The sequence below is a fragment of the Drosophila willistoni genome (assembly GCF_018902025.1).
Source record: "Drosophila willistoni isolate 14030-0811.24 chromosome 2L unlocalized genomic scaffold, UCI_dwil_1.1 Seg168, whole genome shotgun sequence".
In the NCBI taxonomy this organism is placed as follows: Eukaryota; Metazoa; Arthropoda; class Insecta; order Diptera; family Drosophilidae; genus Drosophila; species Drosophila willistoni.
Window position 1 is genome coordinate 10,084,255 of NW_025814047.1, and position 14,433 is coordinate 10,098,687.

At 36.4% G+C, this 14,433-nt stretch overlaps 2 protein-coding genes across 2 annotated transcripts; both read right to left on the reverse strand.

Annotated features, from left to right (window-relative positions):
- Positions 1-1,584: 1,584 nt before the first annotated feature.
- Positions 1,585-1,845, reverse strand: LOC6652459 (protein PRY2). The gene has a single exon (XM_002074557.3). The coding sequence runs from the start codon at positions 1,843-1,845 to the stop codon at positions 1,585-1,587; it is 261 nt and encodes an 86-aa protein (XP_002074593.1).
- A 401-nt stretch (positions 1,846-2,246) lies between these two features.
- LOC26529654 (endoplasmic reticulum metallopeptidase 1) lies at positions 2,247-5,822 on the reverse strand. Its single transcript, XM_047009627.1, has 11 exons — positions 5,813-5,822; positions 5,210-5,750; positions 4,898-5,154; positions 4,399-4,519; positions 4,184-4,338; positions 3,743-4,126; positions 3,504-3,684; positions 3,262-3,446; positions 3,066-3,209; positions 2,504-2,995; positions 2,247-2,414 (listed from the first exon to the last, which is right to left on the reverse strand). Exons 2-11 carry the CDS (start codon positions 5,688-5,690, stop codon positions 2,247-2,249), a joined length of 2,568 nt encoding a protein of 855 aa, XP_046865583.1. The 5' UTR covers positions 5,691-5,750; positions 5,813-5,822.
- Between the last annotated feature and the right edge of the window lie 8,611 nt (positions 5,823-14,433).

Below are 14,433 nucleotides of genomic sequence, written 5' to 3' on the forward strand. Positions count from 1 at the left end.
GCAGTGACCTGTGACGATAATATAAGTGTCACATCAAGTGTCATTACAAGTGTCACTATCAAGAAGACTGGATTGTTAACTCTAGACCCGACGTGTACAGCAAGGAGTTCTGCTATACGAATAACAGGTCACCGTATAAGTACGACAGACACAATGGAATTGTCATAAATATGTCCGATTTGGCAACTTCAGCATTGGCCCAACAAGATGCAGCTAAGCTAAGACGAACTAAGCAACATTCAAGGAAAACTGGAAACTAAGCTAAACTGGAAATTACCAAAAGACCCCAGCCAGCCGGCACACCATGTTATCGTCTCCTACGTAGCGCTAACAATAGTATTGGTTCTTGTGATGGTATATGGAATAAGGAGATGCTCACAATCCCCAAGACACAATGGTCCAGAGCAGACAACCGTGAGGATCGTCAATCCCATACCGACTTCTGCTGCAGTAAGCCCAGCCCCCAGCAATTTTGCGGTCAACGTTGGATAACGTTGAACAGGTGTTCAACGACCTGGCGTATGTTGGTGTTTAGAATCTAAACTTTAGATTATATAAAAAAAGATAACATTAAGACAATTATAATATAGAACAAATGGAAATGTATGCCAATATAAGTATGTAAGCCGATTATAGATATCGATGGCTCATCAGTCATAAGTAGATCTGATATGGTCAGCAGTTAACAATAAAGACCTAGTTAAGTAAGCTGCTATGGTTAGCTATTATCAATAAAGACGTATTTTGCTGACCTAACACTATATCGAACTATGCACTGGTGAGCTCTCTATTTTTACTATAAAAGAAAAGCATTATTCTTAGTAAGATGAGATACCGCTGTAGCTACCAATTGTAGCTACATCGCGTGAGCATCGCTGTGTCTTTGGCCCCCATCTCTACCTTTGTAATCTCACTCCGAAGTCCACCCAATTTTTGTGTTGGTTGCGACAACTTTTAGTCACTGGTTTATGTGCTAGTGCCTATTTACATATAAATAAATAAACATTTCATAAATTCAAGAAATACTAACGTCTTTCATTGAACAACACATTTTGATTTCGCATTTCGAACTGGACTATGTGGCAATCATGTTGTTGCCAGCGGATTTATGGCTCTTAAAAATTTCTAGTGATTTGCTTAAAGAGAATATTAAACAAATGATTGCATAAAACCATTAATTATTTTAATACAGAATCTTCAGTAACTAAACGACTAGTCTTACGGCATTACTTTTTTTTTTTATAAGAACCTTGTAACATCCTTGTAAAACCATTCCACGGAGCGGATTGAAAATCGCTCAAAGTGTCAGTCTATGGCACGTAGATTTCAGCTTTCAGTAAAATTGCCGCTGAAGTGATTTCTGTAGCACACCTTATACATATAGTATACATATTTGGGAATGCAGAAAACCCCAATACATTTCTAAAATTAATATCCAACATAATTAAAACAAAAGTCCTTATTTTTATGATTGTTATTGATTTAATTATTTGATTTATCTATACTTTCACATTTCAACGAAACGAATTTTTGTTAAATACAACGAAATCGGCAGGCAGAACTTTGTTTGTGGAACACGGCATCCTATCCAGACTTCTTGTTGAACAACAATGAAAGGAACTGTTGCTTGAATGGTTTTGCTGTTGTCGCTGGAGTCGTTGATATGGCTGTTGGTGAGGTTGGTGAGGTTGGTGAGGTTGTGTAGGTATATGTTGTTGTCGATGGTGATGATGGTGATGATGGTGTTGTATACGTTGATGTTGGCGAGGCTGTTGTGGGTGATTGAGCCTGGGACATTCCAACCAAAATAGCCAAAGCGAAGACCAGTATACCAAAGAATTTCATTTTGGATAAGTATAGTTTTCTATATTTCTGTGCTAAGCTTGAAGTTAAAATTGATGCTGCACTCGAAGTGTAATTTTAAACGATTCAGGGTTCACTATTTATACAATTTTCTTACAAAATACAAAAATATTATAACACTTGTTTAAGGGGTTTGTTAGCACAAATGGTGTTAGTTCTTTGCTTTTTGAGTTCGGTATCTTCTATTGTTTTCCATTGTATCATTTCTAAATATTTGTCTAGCAGTAAATGAAAAGTGTCACTGACATTATGAAATGCATTATACTTTTTTTTAACCACATAACGCAATTGTTAATTTTTTTTCCTGCGTAATTCTTTTTTAAATGATAGATTAATTTATGTGTACACAACATCTATGTACATACAGACATACTTATTTAATTTTAAAATATATGTCTTTCATAGCTGCTTGGCCATTCCATTGAGTAGGCAAAATCCGGAAGAGTTTTAAGAAACTCCAAACTTGAGTTATCTCGCCTAGCTGTGGGACTCGCATAGTGTCCCGAAACTCCAAGCTCAAATACTGGCAAATCCAAATTGTCGTCACTTTTCTAACAAAAAAAAAAAAAAAAAAAAAAAAAAAACAGCGCATTCGATTTAAAAAAATGTTTTATCTGTATTCTTTATATTATCTACTTACCAAAAGCTCAAAATAAAAATCAATAGGCGAATTGTCTTTTCCAGATGTGATTAAAATTTGAAGAGGCGGTTTGTACGTACCCGCATAGTCGAGCATCTTTTGATCGAAGGACCATTTTAATAGTTTCACGCCCAATTTAGGCTTAACAAACAAACCAAGATTTGGGGGCCCACTCAGTCGAAAGAAGTATCGTACTTGATAGCCATTATCTAGGACGGTTCTGTTGATAAGTTCCAACACTGTGGGATAGGGTAATTCTACAGGTTCCCGTCTAGGTAACCATCGAGCCTCATTTCTAGAGGCACACCATCGATAACACGGAATGCCGCACATCAGCTCGTCGCCACAAGTGTCTCCCAGTCGTTGCAAATTAGTCAAATTCATAGTCTGATGAAGTGGCTGCTCCCTATGCCGATCCAACAAATGAAGGTAGTAACCAGAATCTTCAAGACTCAAACTGCCATCATAATCATAGAACCTGCGATTCACTTGCTAGAAATTTAAAAGTGTTCTAAGTTGACTAACAACACAAGGAATCAAAGATTAAACCATTGAACCATACCATTGAATCAACACGCATTACGTTAGTTTTCGATCGATATGGAAAACCGATGTGTGAGAGAGTTATCATGCAGAATATAAACATTGTTAGGACCAATCCGCCGATTATACAGTTTGGGCGACGGAATGCATTGATGAGGGGTGCCTAAATATAGAGAATACAATAACAACGACCTTAAAAGATTTAGAAATCCTACCAGAAAACCAAACGACAAGATAGAACCCAAGGCACACAACAAGGCAACTAACATGTCCGGATTAGGAGAGAGGCCGTTTCGACCTGTCATTGGAATGACAATCGATATGATACTATAAAATCTATAACTTAAATATAAAAAGGGTATTATCTGACCAGCACTAATTATAAGTGCCCAAAAGTAGCCTGCAATCATAAAAAGTGTTAAAGTTATTGCCTAAGATAAGGGCACATTTATCTTACCTCGATTGTGGAGTGTGCTTAGCAGATTTATGACTTGAGAGCCGAAATAAAAAAGTAGAGAAATCATACACAGATACGTACTACGGAAACTTGCAATCGTTAGAATAATACAAATGACAGATAGAAATACACAGTGGGCGTGTTGAGCTATTTGTAAACGATATGCATGACAGATCTTCTCCTACAAATCAATATATGACTAAATTGCAGTATAGTTTTAATAATTATAATTCACATACCTTTGTTCTTAGAGTTAAATATAGAGTCGTTGGCAATACCAAGCCAATTAATGAGGGACAAATGAAGATGCCAATGAGCAGCCAGCTGTTGCTGAAATAGGTCATTGTGCGGTCGCCAGCATCGTAGAGAACAGACATTAACAAGGGAAACCCGAAAGCCAACAGAAATCCAAAAACGGCCAATAGAAGAAATATGCCGAATTCGCATGCCAATGTGCTAACATTCTCACACGATACTCTCGACATGCGCCATAATGAGACACACACGACAAGTATTCCGCCGAGAGAAAATGACATATTCAAAGCTACACCAGTTGACTCGTAATAGTAGATAAAGAAAAGACCCAGAAAATCAAAGAACACGGAATGGCCTTCGGAATATGCCTATGAAAGGTAATTTCAGTGAAATTAAAAATTTGTAATTTATACAAACTAACTAACCTCTATGTCATACATTTCTTCTGCGTTAGAAATACTACGTGTTAAAGCTAAGATGTTGTCGCCTGAGTTTTGGAGTGAGTCCTGAGATATGAGTGCCCATCGGTCAAACTTTGTATGGTAAACAAATCCATTTTTTACCGTGGCCATATCCAGCCCTGAAGAATGAAAGATTTTGTTCTTTACTATTTCGGAAAAGTAGCTATTTAAAAAGTCACCTGGCACGGGTCCATAATCACGGAAAATTCTAAAATCAGTATCGGAAGGAATAAGTCCGGCTTGAAATATTTCCTCTGCAAGTGTAGTCGCAAATGGATGTTTCACACTATTTCTGTAATGCTAGGGGTAATAATTAAGAATGGTAGAATATTATTATTATTATTATTATTAAAGTATAGGATATAGTTATAAACTATCAACCTAACTATATTTTACAAGCACTGGCAACTAAGGCCTTCGGCTTAGACGAAAACTACATCCATACACTAGCCTGGGATTCGAACCCGGATCCTCGTTGTTCAGTTGACTAAATGACTGGGCCACTTAGACAACTCATCTACCGAAGACTGCAAGAATTGTATAATAAAATTAGTGAGGTGTTCGTAGAACTGATAAGAAAACTATTTGGATAAAAAAGTTAGAGGCATAGCCAAGATTTTAGAAATTATTCAGCTTCGTCGATATTTTTAACTAATAACTAATAATTCATGCTCATACCCTCATTAGCCATGGATGATTAGGTCCGCTTTGGAAAAGTAATTCACGTCCACCCGATGAGCCTTCAAGGTTGATTACGGTTTTGCAACTTGTGGCCCACTTGTGCTGTGTAATAAACCCGTGAGCGGCTAGCAATGATTGCTCCTCAGCTCCATTAAATAAAAAAACAATTGGATGAAGAAACGTCTTTTCAGATATGGACATCTGGCGTAAGACTTCCAACATGACCACTACCATAAAGGCATCATCCCCCGCACCTGTTTGAAAAGATTAACAATATGCATGGAATTTTGGTTATAGCTTCTATCTCACCCCACGCTCCCGGCTTGGTATCGGTGTGACTATTCAACAGCAAATACGATGTGCTATTGGAATTTTTAGCACTTAGTTTTACTATCACATTTTGTACACCCCGATAAACATTCATCAATTGGTCTCTCATATAGGAACCCGACACATGCTGAACATCCACCTCCAATTCAAATAAATCTGTGACCATTTCTGAACGAATTTTTTCAATTTCATTGAGCAGAAAATCGTAAATTACAACTTCGTTGGCTACATCTCCGGCCACACGTGGTCCCATTCTGTCGATTTCAAGGAGCAAGATTTCTGCTCGTTCCGCTACAAATTCTCCAGGTTTTTCTATTTCCTCTGCTACCTTCAGCCCATTTGGTAAGGAATTAGATAACGGTATCACAATCGCATAAAACAGAGCCATCCAAGCCATCAGAAATCCAGCGCCAAAGTACCAAGGCAACTGTTTACAACTCCGTTTAGCTTCAATACTCATCTCGACCTCGACAGTGTCGATATCCTGCTCTGTTACTCCCTCATTTGAGGTCCCCAATACCTTTGAAAAAGTGACCAAAATTAGTATTGGTGCTTAATGTTTTTACATAGTACATTTTTTACACTATTTTTATCCTTATGCCTCATTTTTAAAATGATTGTTTCCACAAAGACTCGCGACGTGGATCTACGTTTGCACGCCCAACCAGCAAGTTAACTCAAAATTCTGCTTTATGCTGGTTATGATTTAACCCATTATTATATATTTTTGCTCTACCATAAAGATATTCCGTTTTTGTGGTGGGATTGAGTAATTGTACCGTGGAAAATTAAGTTTCTTTGGGAATACATATGTACATAGTACACAATATAAGAAGTATATATGATGAAAATTAAGATATACAGGAAAAACTTTCGAAATTTATGACCGACACATATCTGGGATATGTAGTTAGTATACAATTTATTTGCCATAGGAATTAAAGGTTTAAATCAAAGTTCTTGACCTACACATTCATTATTTTTCGAATTATATTATCATAAAACTTGGTTTTTATATTTATACGTCATTTAAGCCCCATAAAAACAGTCGATCAAAACATAAATATTCAATGTTAGAAGTCAGAAAAACTTTTTTTTTAAGATTGTTATCAAGAAGATTAAAGATTGTTTTTAAACGCATCCTTGCACTAACTATAAGACAGACAATAAACTGTAATTTTTTAAAGTTTCATCAAAATCGGGTCAGTAGGGAAAATGTAACCAAAAATGTTCAAGAGTATAAAAACTTCGTTGCTGTCGCTAGCTTTTGGTTTTTTTTTTTTAGGTTTTTATTGATGCCGTAATTTTTGCTGTGAACTATACCAAAATCATGAGGGACAACTTCAAAATGTTTCGATTTATAGCTGCAATTCTACTTGCAGATTACTTTTACAAGTAAAATGAAAAAACTTGCAATCATAAAATTTGTGTTTTATGACGTACAAACTTTGATAAACTGTCTAAAAACAAGAGAGCCGGAGCTAACTTCGACTGCGTCAAAGTTTGTATACCCTTGCAAGTTTTTTGTTACTCTTTCCTTACCTAATGCCGTGAAAGCCGAAAATAGTTTTATCAAAAAAAGGCTAATGTTTGCGAAAGAACGGCCTACAATCTTAGCATAGCAAAAAACGAAGCTATTGATCAAAGTCACTGTTTACCGCCGATCTTTATCAAATTTGGCACCGTCATTAACAGATATATTAAACAGATGAATGTTTAACTCTGTATTTTTAAATTCTTATCAGAAAATGTATAAATTTTATATATTTTGAGCATATATTTGTTTACCGTAATGATTAAATCGAGTGCAAATTGATTAAATATATATTTTTTTGCTTTTACAAGGTAAAAAGTTTATCAAAATATGTTTCTCACATTACAATCAATTAAAAAAAAGCCGGGACTATAATGCAAACTTTATTATTTGTAAATAATACATTGTGCCAAAAATCAAGAGACCCAAGAGAAATATACAGGAAAAGCAGCGAGATTTTGAAACTTTCAAACGACATTTCTGTAACACGTCTACTTTTGCTTTCAAGTGTTTACGATTTTTTTTAACGCCCATGTATAAATGACATTATTTGGTGCGTAAATTTTAATTATCAATGTCTTCGGATGTACTTAATCACTCATAAAATGTATGTTTAAAGATATAATACTAAACTATGCAGGAAGTGGCAATTGTTATACCCTTGCAAAAAGTGTATATTAATTTTGGTCAGAAGTGTGCAACGCATAGAACTAAGCATTTCCGACCATATAAAGTATATAAAGTCCCATAGGAACGATCTTTCGAAAACAGTGACTTTTGTCAATAACTTCGTTACTTTTGACGCGATTGCTTTCAAATTAAACATTTGTTAGTTTAATATATCTGTTATGGACTGTGCCGATTTTGATAAAGATCGTGTTACTATATCATATAGCACCCATAGGAACGATCGGTGGAAAACAGTGACTTTGATCAATATCTTCGTTATTTCCTATGCTAAGGTTGTAGGCCGTTCTTTCGGACACATTAGCCCTTTTAGCTTAAACGTTTTTCCACTCTGATGGTTATAGGTAAGGAAAAAGTTACCAAAAAAGTTGCAAGGGTATACAAACTTTGACGCGGTCGAAGTTAGCCCCGGCCCTCTGGTTTTTTTTTTGTTTTTGGAGATCAGCTTCAACCTTTTTTAGGGTGGTGGAGACAGAAGCCTTTCAGGATGTGCAGTTCTAACTAGGGGCAATTGCAGTACTTGGCCATAATATTCTATTTTTTGGAACTCAGTTCATCAATGAACAGACAATACCTTCAAAGCATCACTCCAAGTATTATCCACATTAGTTCCTATCGTATTTAATTTTTATACCCTTGCAGAGGGTATTATAAAATTGGTCAGATGTTTGTAACGCACAGAAGGAGACGTTTCCGACCCATAAAGTATATATATTCTTGATCAGCATGAGAAGCTGAGTTGATATAGCCATGTTCGTCTGTCCGTCCGTCCGTCCGTCTGTGTGTATGCGTTTTACTCAGCCGTCTTAAGAGCTATCGGGCTGAAATGTTTTGTCGGGGTTTTTTATTACCCGGACCACTATATCATATAGCTCTAGAAGAACTAGAAGAAACATTTTCATAAAAATTGGAGTATGCTACGCAATTTACATATTGGATATAAAACCCCAGATCCCAAAATTTGAATGTGATCGGATAAATATAACAATAAAATAATCGGCTCTCCTCCCAGCTCTGCCGGCAGCGCTGCTTGCTGTCTATTACATCTTTCGTCATCAACAGAGTACATGCATACACACACAGATGCAACGCTACATAAACTGTATGTGTATGCGTGCGTTGCTTTGCTTTGGGAATGCGGGAAGAAGAAGAACAAATTGTAAAATAGAGAGTAAAATTGTTTTGTTTGTATATTGATGAATTGAGTTGCAGAAAACAAATTTTGAACATGTAAAATTATTATTACCAAGGACTGCAAGGGTATATAAACTTCGGCATAGCCGATGTTAGCTTCTTTGATATTTTTTATTAAAAAATGCGTATGTGGAGATGTCAATTATCGAAATTGTAAAACTCATTGGCGAAAATAAAAACAGTGTAAAAAATTATTTAAAGACGCGAAAAATTATGGAAGGAATTCCCGCTCTGATAGCCCAATATTGATTGGCAACCGAATATGACATTAAGCGATCAAATAAAATATGAGCGCATCCCCATAATTTTTCCTCTTGATATTTACGAGGCGTGCACATAATTCCTGCAGTGATCATACAATGCTTCATATTGAAAAAGTCTCCTGAAACCGGAGCTACTGCCTAGGTTGCACGTTTACAGTTTGCCAACAAAAACAAAGTTTGTACTTTCAGTTTGTACTCAGTGGAAAAATATTGTTTTAAGTAACCAAAAATGTTTCATTTAGATGAACACGAATGGTACCGCTAATATTTGCGCGCCGCAAAACAAGTCAATGTGTCCAGATATGTTCATGACGGCTCTTGAATATATAAGCTGAATTTCCGTTTATTGAAATGACTCCAAGCGAAATCAGCAGATCAGCACCCTTCAGTACCGGAAATTCGACGTACAATCCGCGGCGACTTGTCAGATTTCGCCTCGGAATTTCAGGGGACACGCCATACAAATTTGCGGCTACATTTAACATTGCATGTCCTAGCGTCTTGGACATTCTCTTGACATTTCGACGGCATTTCTTTGGAAGCCGAATAAGAAAGTTGGTCGTGTCCGGAATGTCCGAGCAAAAATATTGCTCGCATGTTCAACTGACTTTGCGGCGACATGTCGACCAAATGTCCGAGGGACGTAACGGCGACATTGTCGATGGAATATCCTCGCATTTTCACAAAAATAAATCCTTGATTCGATTGAGTTTTTTAGCATGTATAAAAAAAAAATTAGAGCCAAACAACATCGGGTGACTTCTTTTGGCCCGTATGACTTCTTTTGCGCCACCTTTTACTATACACCCGTTGCCTTTTCACCTGGAGCGACTGAACCTTAGGATCGGTGACAGATTTCGACTGCAGGAGAATATCTCATGCTTCAGAAATCCACCGATCCTTCGGCTCCACACCGAAGGACTACGGGACAATGGTAAAGGGTAGGGTATATGAAGGTTAATGCAGCGACGTGTGTTCATGATCAGCAGAACATAATAAGAAGACGTACAATTCATACATTTTGATTTATTAATAATTCACGTAATCTTACACAATAGTTTTTATACCATACACCCATAGGGTGAAATGGTATATTAAAATCTCCAAAATGTACATATATAACAGGAAGCCTCTCCGACCCCATAAAGTATAGATATTCTTGATCAGGATCAACAACCGAACAACAGTCGATCTAGCCATGTCCGTCTGTCCGTCTGTATGAACACGCAGATCTCGGAGACTATGTATAAGAGCTAAAGCCACCAAATTTGGTATGTAGACTCGTGTGGTATGTAAATCTATAGAGTTAATTGGAATTTCGACCACGCCCCCTTACGCCTCTGGAATTTACATAAAACAGATTTTTTTAAAAACTATGAAAGCTACCGACATTAAATTTGGTATGTAAACTAGCTTAATAGACGCGCAGATATTGACTATTTAAAAATTTTGACACGCCCATTTCCGAAAACTAACAAAGCTATAGTCACCAAATTTAGTATGTATACTGGGTTAGTATGCGCGCAGAATATATGTATTTTAATATGTTGCCACGCCCATTTCCGCATCCATAATTTAGAAAAAACCGATTGTCTCTTGCAATTTTTTGACAATCGCAATCAAAATTGGCAGACTAATAAATCTTATCTATTTCTATCAAACTACCAAATTTGATTGAAATCGGACTAGAAACATGCAAAATATGCGTATGAATTGGTCGTTGGCTAGTGGCGGCGCTAGAGTGCTCGTGTGTTTGTAGAGTGAGCGACATAGCATGTGGTATGAGGCATGTTGAAACAAATTAATAGATGTACATTTGGTTTTTTAAATTTTAAATATTTGTTTCACCTGGTGTATGGTATACCCAAGTCGGCGAGTCGACTTACTTACTTCATTTTTTATGTATGGCAATGTGTCCCTACCGCACTCGAAGTAAAAAAAAGGACCTGAGAATAAGTTCCCCTCTGATCGATCCTGTGTTGGAAAAATCCTTGCTGATGGGTTCTACTTTTCTTTGTTTCACTTCTACACAGTTCGGTGGTCACTTATTAGGTGATTTTCTGAAGTTGTATTACTATTCTCTCTACCTAAAACTCACGCTCATTCTGCCTACTTCCCATCCTAACGTGGAAAACATACGATGCGCTTCGCGCTTTGGCACGCGTCACTATCTCCATCTCTCTCTTCCGCTTACCAGTTCTTTGCTTTTCTATTTTGCGACGGCATGCGACGCACACTTGGGCCTCTGCTCGGATAGCGTTGCAAAAATACGTTTTTTCATGATCGCGTTTGGCAAAAATTATATATGCAATCGATAGGAAATACTTCAGAGATTATGAATCCGAAAAATTTTTGAAATCGGTTGAGATTCATGGGTGCTAGAGGCGCCCAAAGTTGAGACATTTTTAGTGAAAAGGAAAAATTATAATTTTTAAAAAAAATCGCAACTTTAAAACTGAATATTGGGCGATTTCAACAATCGATCTTGGATTTAATGGTTCATTGCTTATAGAAGCGTTTAAAAAATGTACTAAATATTGGCATTTTTGAACTTTGATGGAATAAAACTAGAATGACTCAACGAGTATCAATACCGGACTACATACACTAGGTATGTGAAATATTTACCTATCAGATGTATATAGTCCCAATATGCGGAGACCTGTGACAGCGATGCGTAAGCCAAAAAACTAAGGCAACCTAGCCTAAAAAATGCGCTGCAGGTATAAGGAAGAAGAAGAGCGCATGCGTATTGGCCTGTGGCTTGTTTGCTATTAATTGATAACATTGCGTAATGCTGTTTTGCAAATTCTACCTGTTGATATATATGCCTTTCTACAATGTTAGATTGCTAATTACCTGCTTTGGAAAAACTGACAAGTCAGGTAAATGTTATTTAAGTTGATAAAAAATTGGTCCTAGTTGCAGGTTGGTCGTTTTTATTTCCGTTTACCTAATTGTATGCAAATATTAAGTTTTTTACCTAATTAATACAAAGAGGGTAATACCGATTTTGCGTTCTACCTAGTTAATTCAAAAAATAGAACATAAAGAGCTAATTGTTCCTCTCGTTTGCGACAGTTTATTTTTAACTCCATAAGTGGAAACACCTTAGATCTGGACTGACTAGTATTTGTCAATATAATTCAAGACAGTTTTATTTAATTGTGCAAAAATGTTGTTAAAGAATGAAAGGATTTTGAAAGTTTTCAAAGAGTGTGAAAACTTAAATAATTTTGAAATGGGATTGCTAAAGGAGATGAGCGTTTCATTCGAAAACGCTAGAACGGAGCTTAAGTTGAAAATCAAATATACACAATATAAAGCTGGGACTGAAAGTTTACTGTCCAAAGTACGGATACGGAAACACGAATGATGGAAATACTTCAAGGAGATTTTTTGAAAATGATGAAGGGACATCTTTTATAACAGGTGTTAGTCAAGAGATCATTAAAAGGTTGGCTGTTATCTTGAATGTTATAAATTGCCGAATATACTTCAAAGACTGCTCATCTTTTGACTGAATTGTATCCGCAAAAAAAACTTACCCCAACGGTACATAGGATTTTGGCTCACGGAAAGGATTTAATTGAATATCAGTGTTTACCACTTGAAGAGCTATCCGAAGAAGCACAGGAATGTAAAAACAAGGACTACAAAAGGTTCAGATACACTAATACATTAAAAACTTATCGTGTTAGACAAAATGAAGACCTTTTTAACATGCTAGCAGCCTCTTCGGACCCACTTATTGCATCACTGAGACACGTGCGATCACGAAAGGATTTGGAAAATAGCAATTATAGTCTCGAAATGTTGAGTTTATTAGATACTGATGTAAATATTGAAAATTATTTTGAAGAAAATCAGCCATCAATAGCAAATTTTCAAAATTAACCTAAAACCAGAGGGCCGGGGCTAACTTCGACCGCGTCAAAGTTTGTATACCCTTGCAACTTTTTTGGTAACTTTTTCCTTACCTATAGCCATCAAAGTGGAAAACCGTTACGTAAACGAAAGAACGGCCTACAATCTTAGCATAAGAAATAACGAAGATATTGATCAAAGTCACTGTTTTCCACCGATTGTTCCTATGGGAGCTATATGATATAGCTACCCGATCCTTATCAAATTTGGCACAGTCATTAACAGATATATTAAACCAACAAATGTTTAAAATGTTAAAAGCAATCGCGTCAAAAGTAACGAAGTTATTGACAAAAGTCATTGTTTTCGAAAGATCGTTCCTATGGGAGCTATATGATATAGTCACCCGATCTTGAATTTGGCACAGTCGTTTATATGTGTAATTAACTTAACAATATTAAATTTTATGATAATAGCTCAGAAAATAACGAAGTTATTAAGAAAAGTCACTGTTCGTGACTTTGCCATTTGTATGGGAGCTATATGATATAGTGATCCGATCCGGCTGAGTCCGAGATATACAACGCCTGCAGTATATACAAGCCTACGTGCAAAATTTCAGCTCTGTAGCTCTTTCGGTCTAGGAGGAGTTTGCGTTGATCTAGACGGACGGACGGACATGGCTATTTGAACTCGTCTCGTCGTGCTGATCAAGAATATATATACTTTATATGGTCGGAGATGCTTCCTTCTATGCGTTGCACACTTTTGACCAAAATTAATATACCCTTTTTGCAAGGGTATAAAAAAATTTAAAAAAAATGTTTATTTTCTTTTTGTAATTATGTTAAAAAACCAAATTAAAACATTAAAAAATGTTACATAGTCGTCTAAAACAATGAAAAATTCCATTTGTGATTGAAAAAAACCGGGTTTCGATATGGTTTTAAAGGAAAAACATGCTTGGAAATATTTTCTGACTTTGACCTTGAATATTACAGCACCATGAACACCCAGCACTTTTGACAAACATTCATTTAGAAGCTTAAGGTATTCTTTATCATATGCTTTTTAAATTTTTGAAATCGCTTTATTGGTTTAGACGCTATGATTTTTGCAATGCTAAATGCCAGAAGGCCCCACTGTGCGACGATGCGGTTGATGCTGCTATGCCAAGTTGGTAGCCAGAAAGACAGAGGCGTAGATCGTGAGCATTGTCTGTCAAATAAGAACTACAGTTAATTTCATGTTGGATTATTTTAATATGCCCTCCATGGGCGTAACAAAAAAAAATTTAAAAGATCAAAGAAATGACATGTCATGTATTGTGACCCGTCACTAGTCCTATAATACATTCATTTATCATGTATGGTGGCGGCCACGAATTTATGACGTTTATTTTGGATTTTATTTCTGATTTTCTCGGCTCTTAAGTAACTTAATGAAATATGAAAAGTACTTTTCTACAAAAGAAAGTGAATTGAATTTCCCGTCGAATTACATATTATACCCTTGCAGAGGGTATTATAAAATAGGTCAGATGTTTGTAACGCACAGAAGGAGACGTTTCCGACCCCATAAAGTAAATATATTCTTGATCAGCATGAGAAGCTGAGTCGATATAGCCATGTCCGTCTGTCCGCCCGTCTGTGCAAATC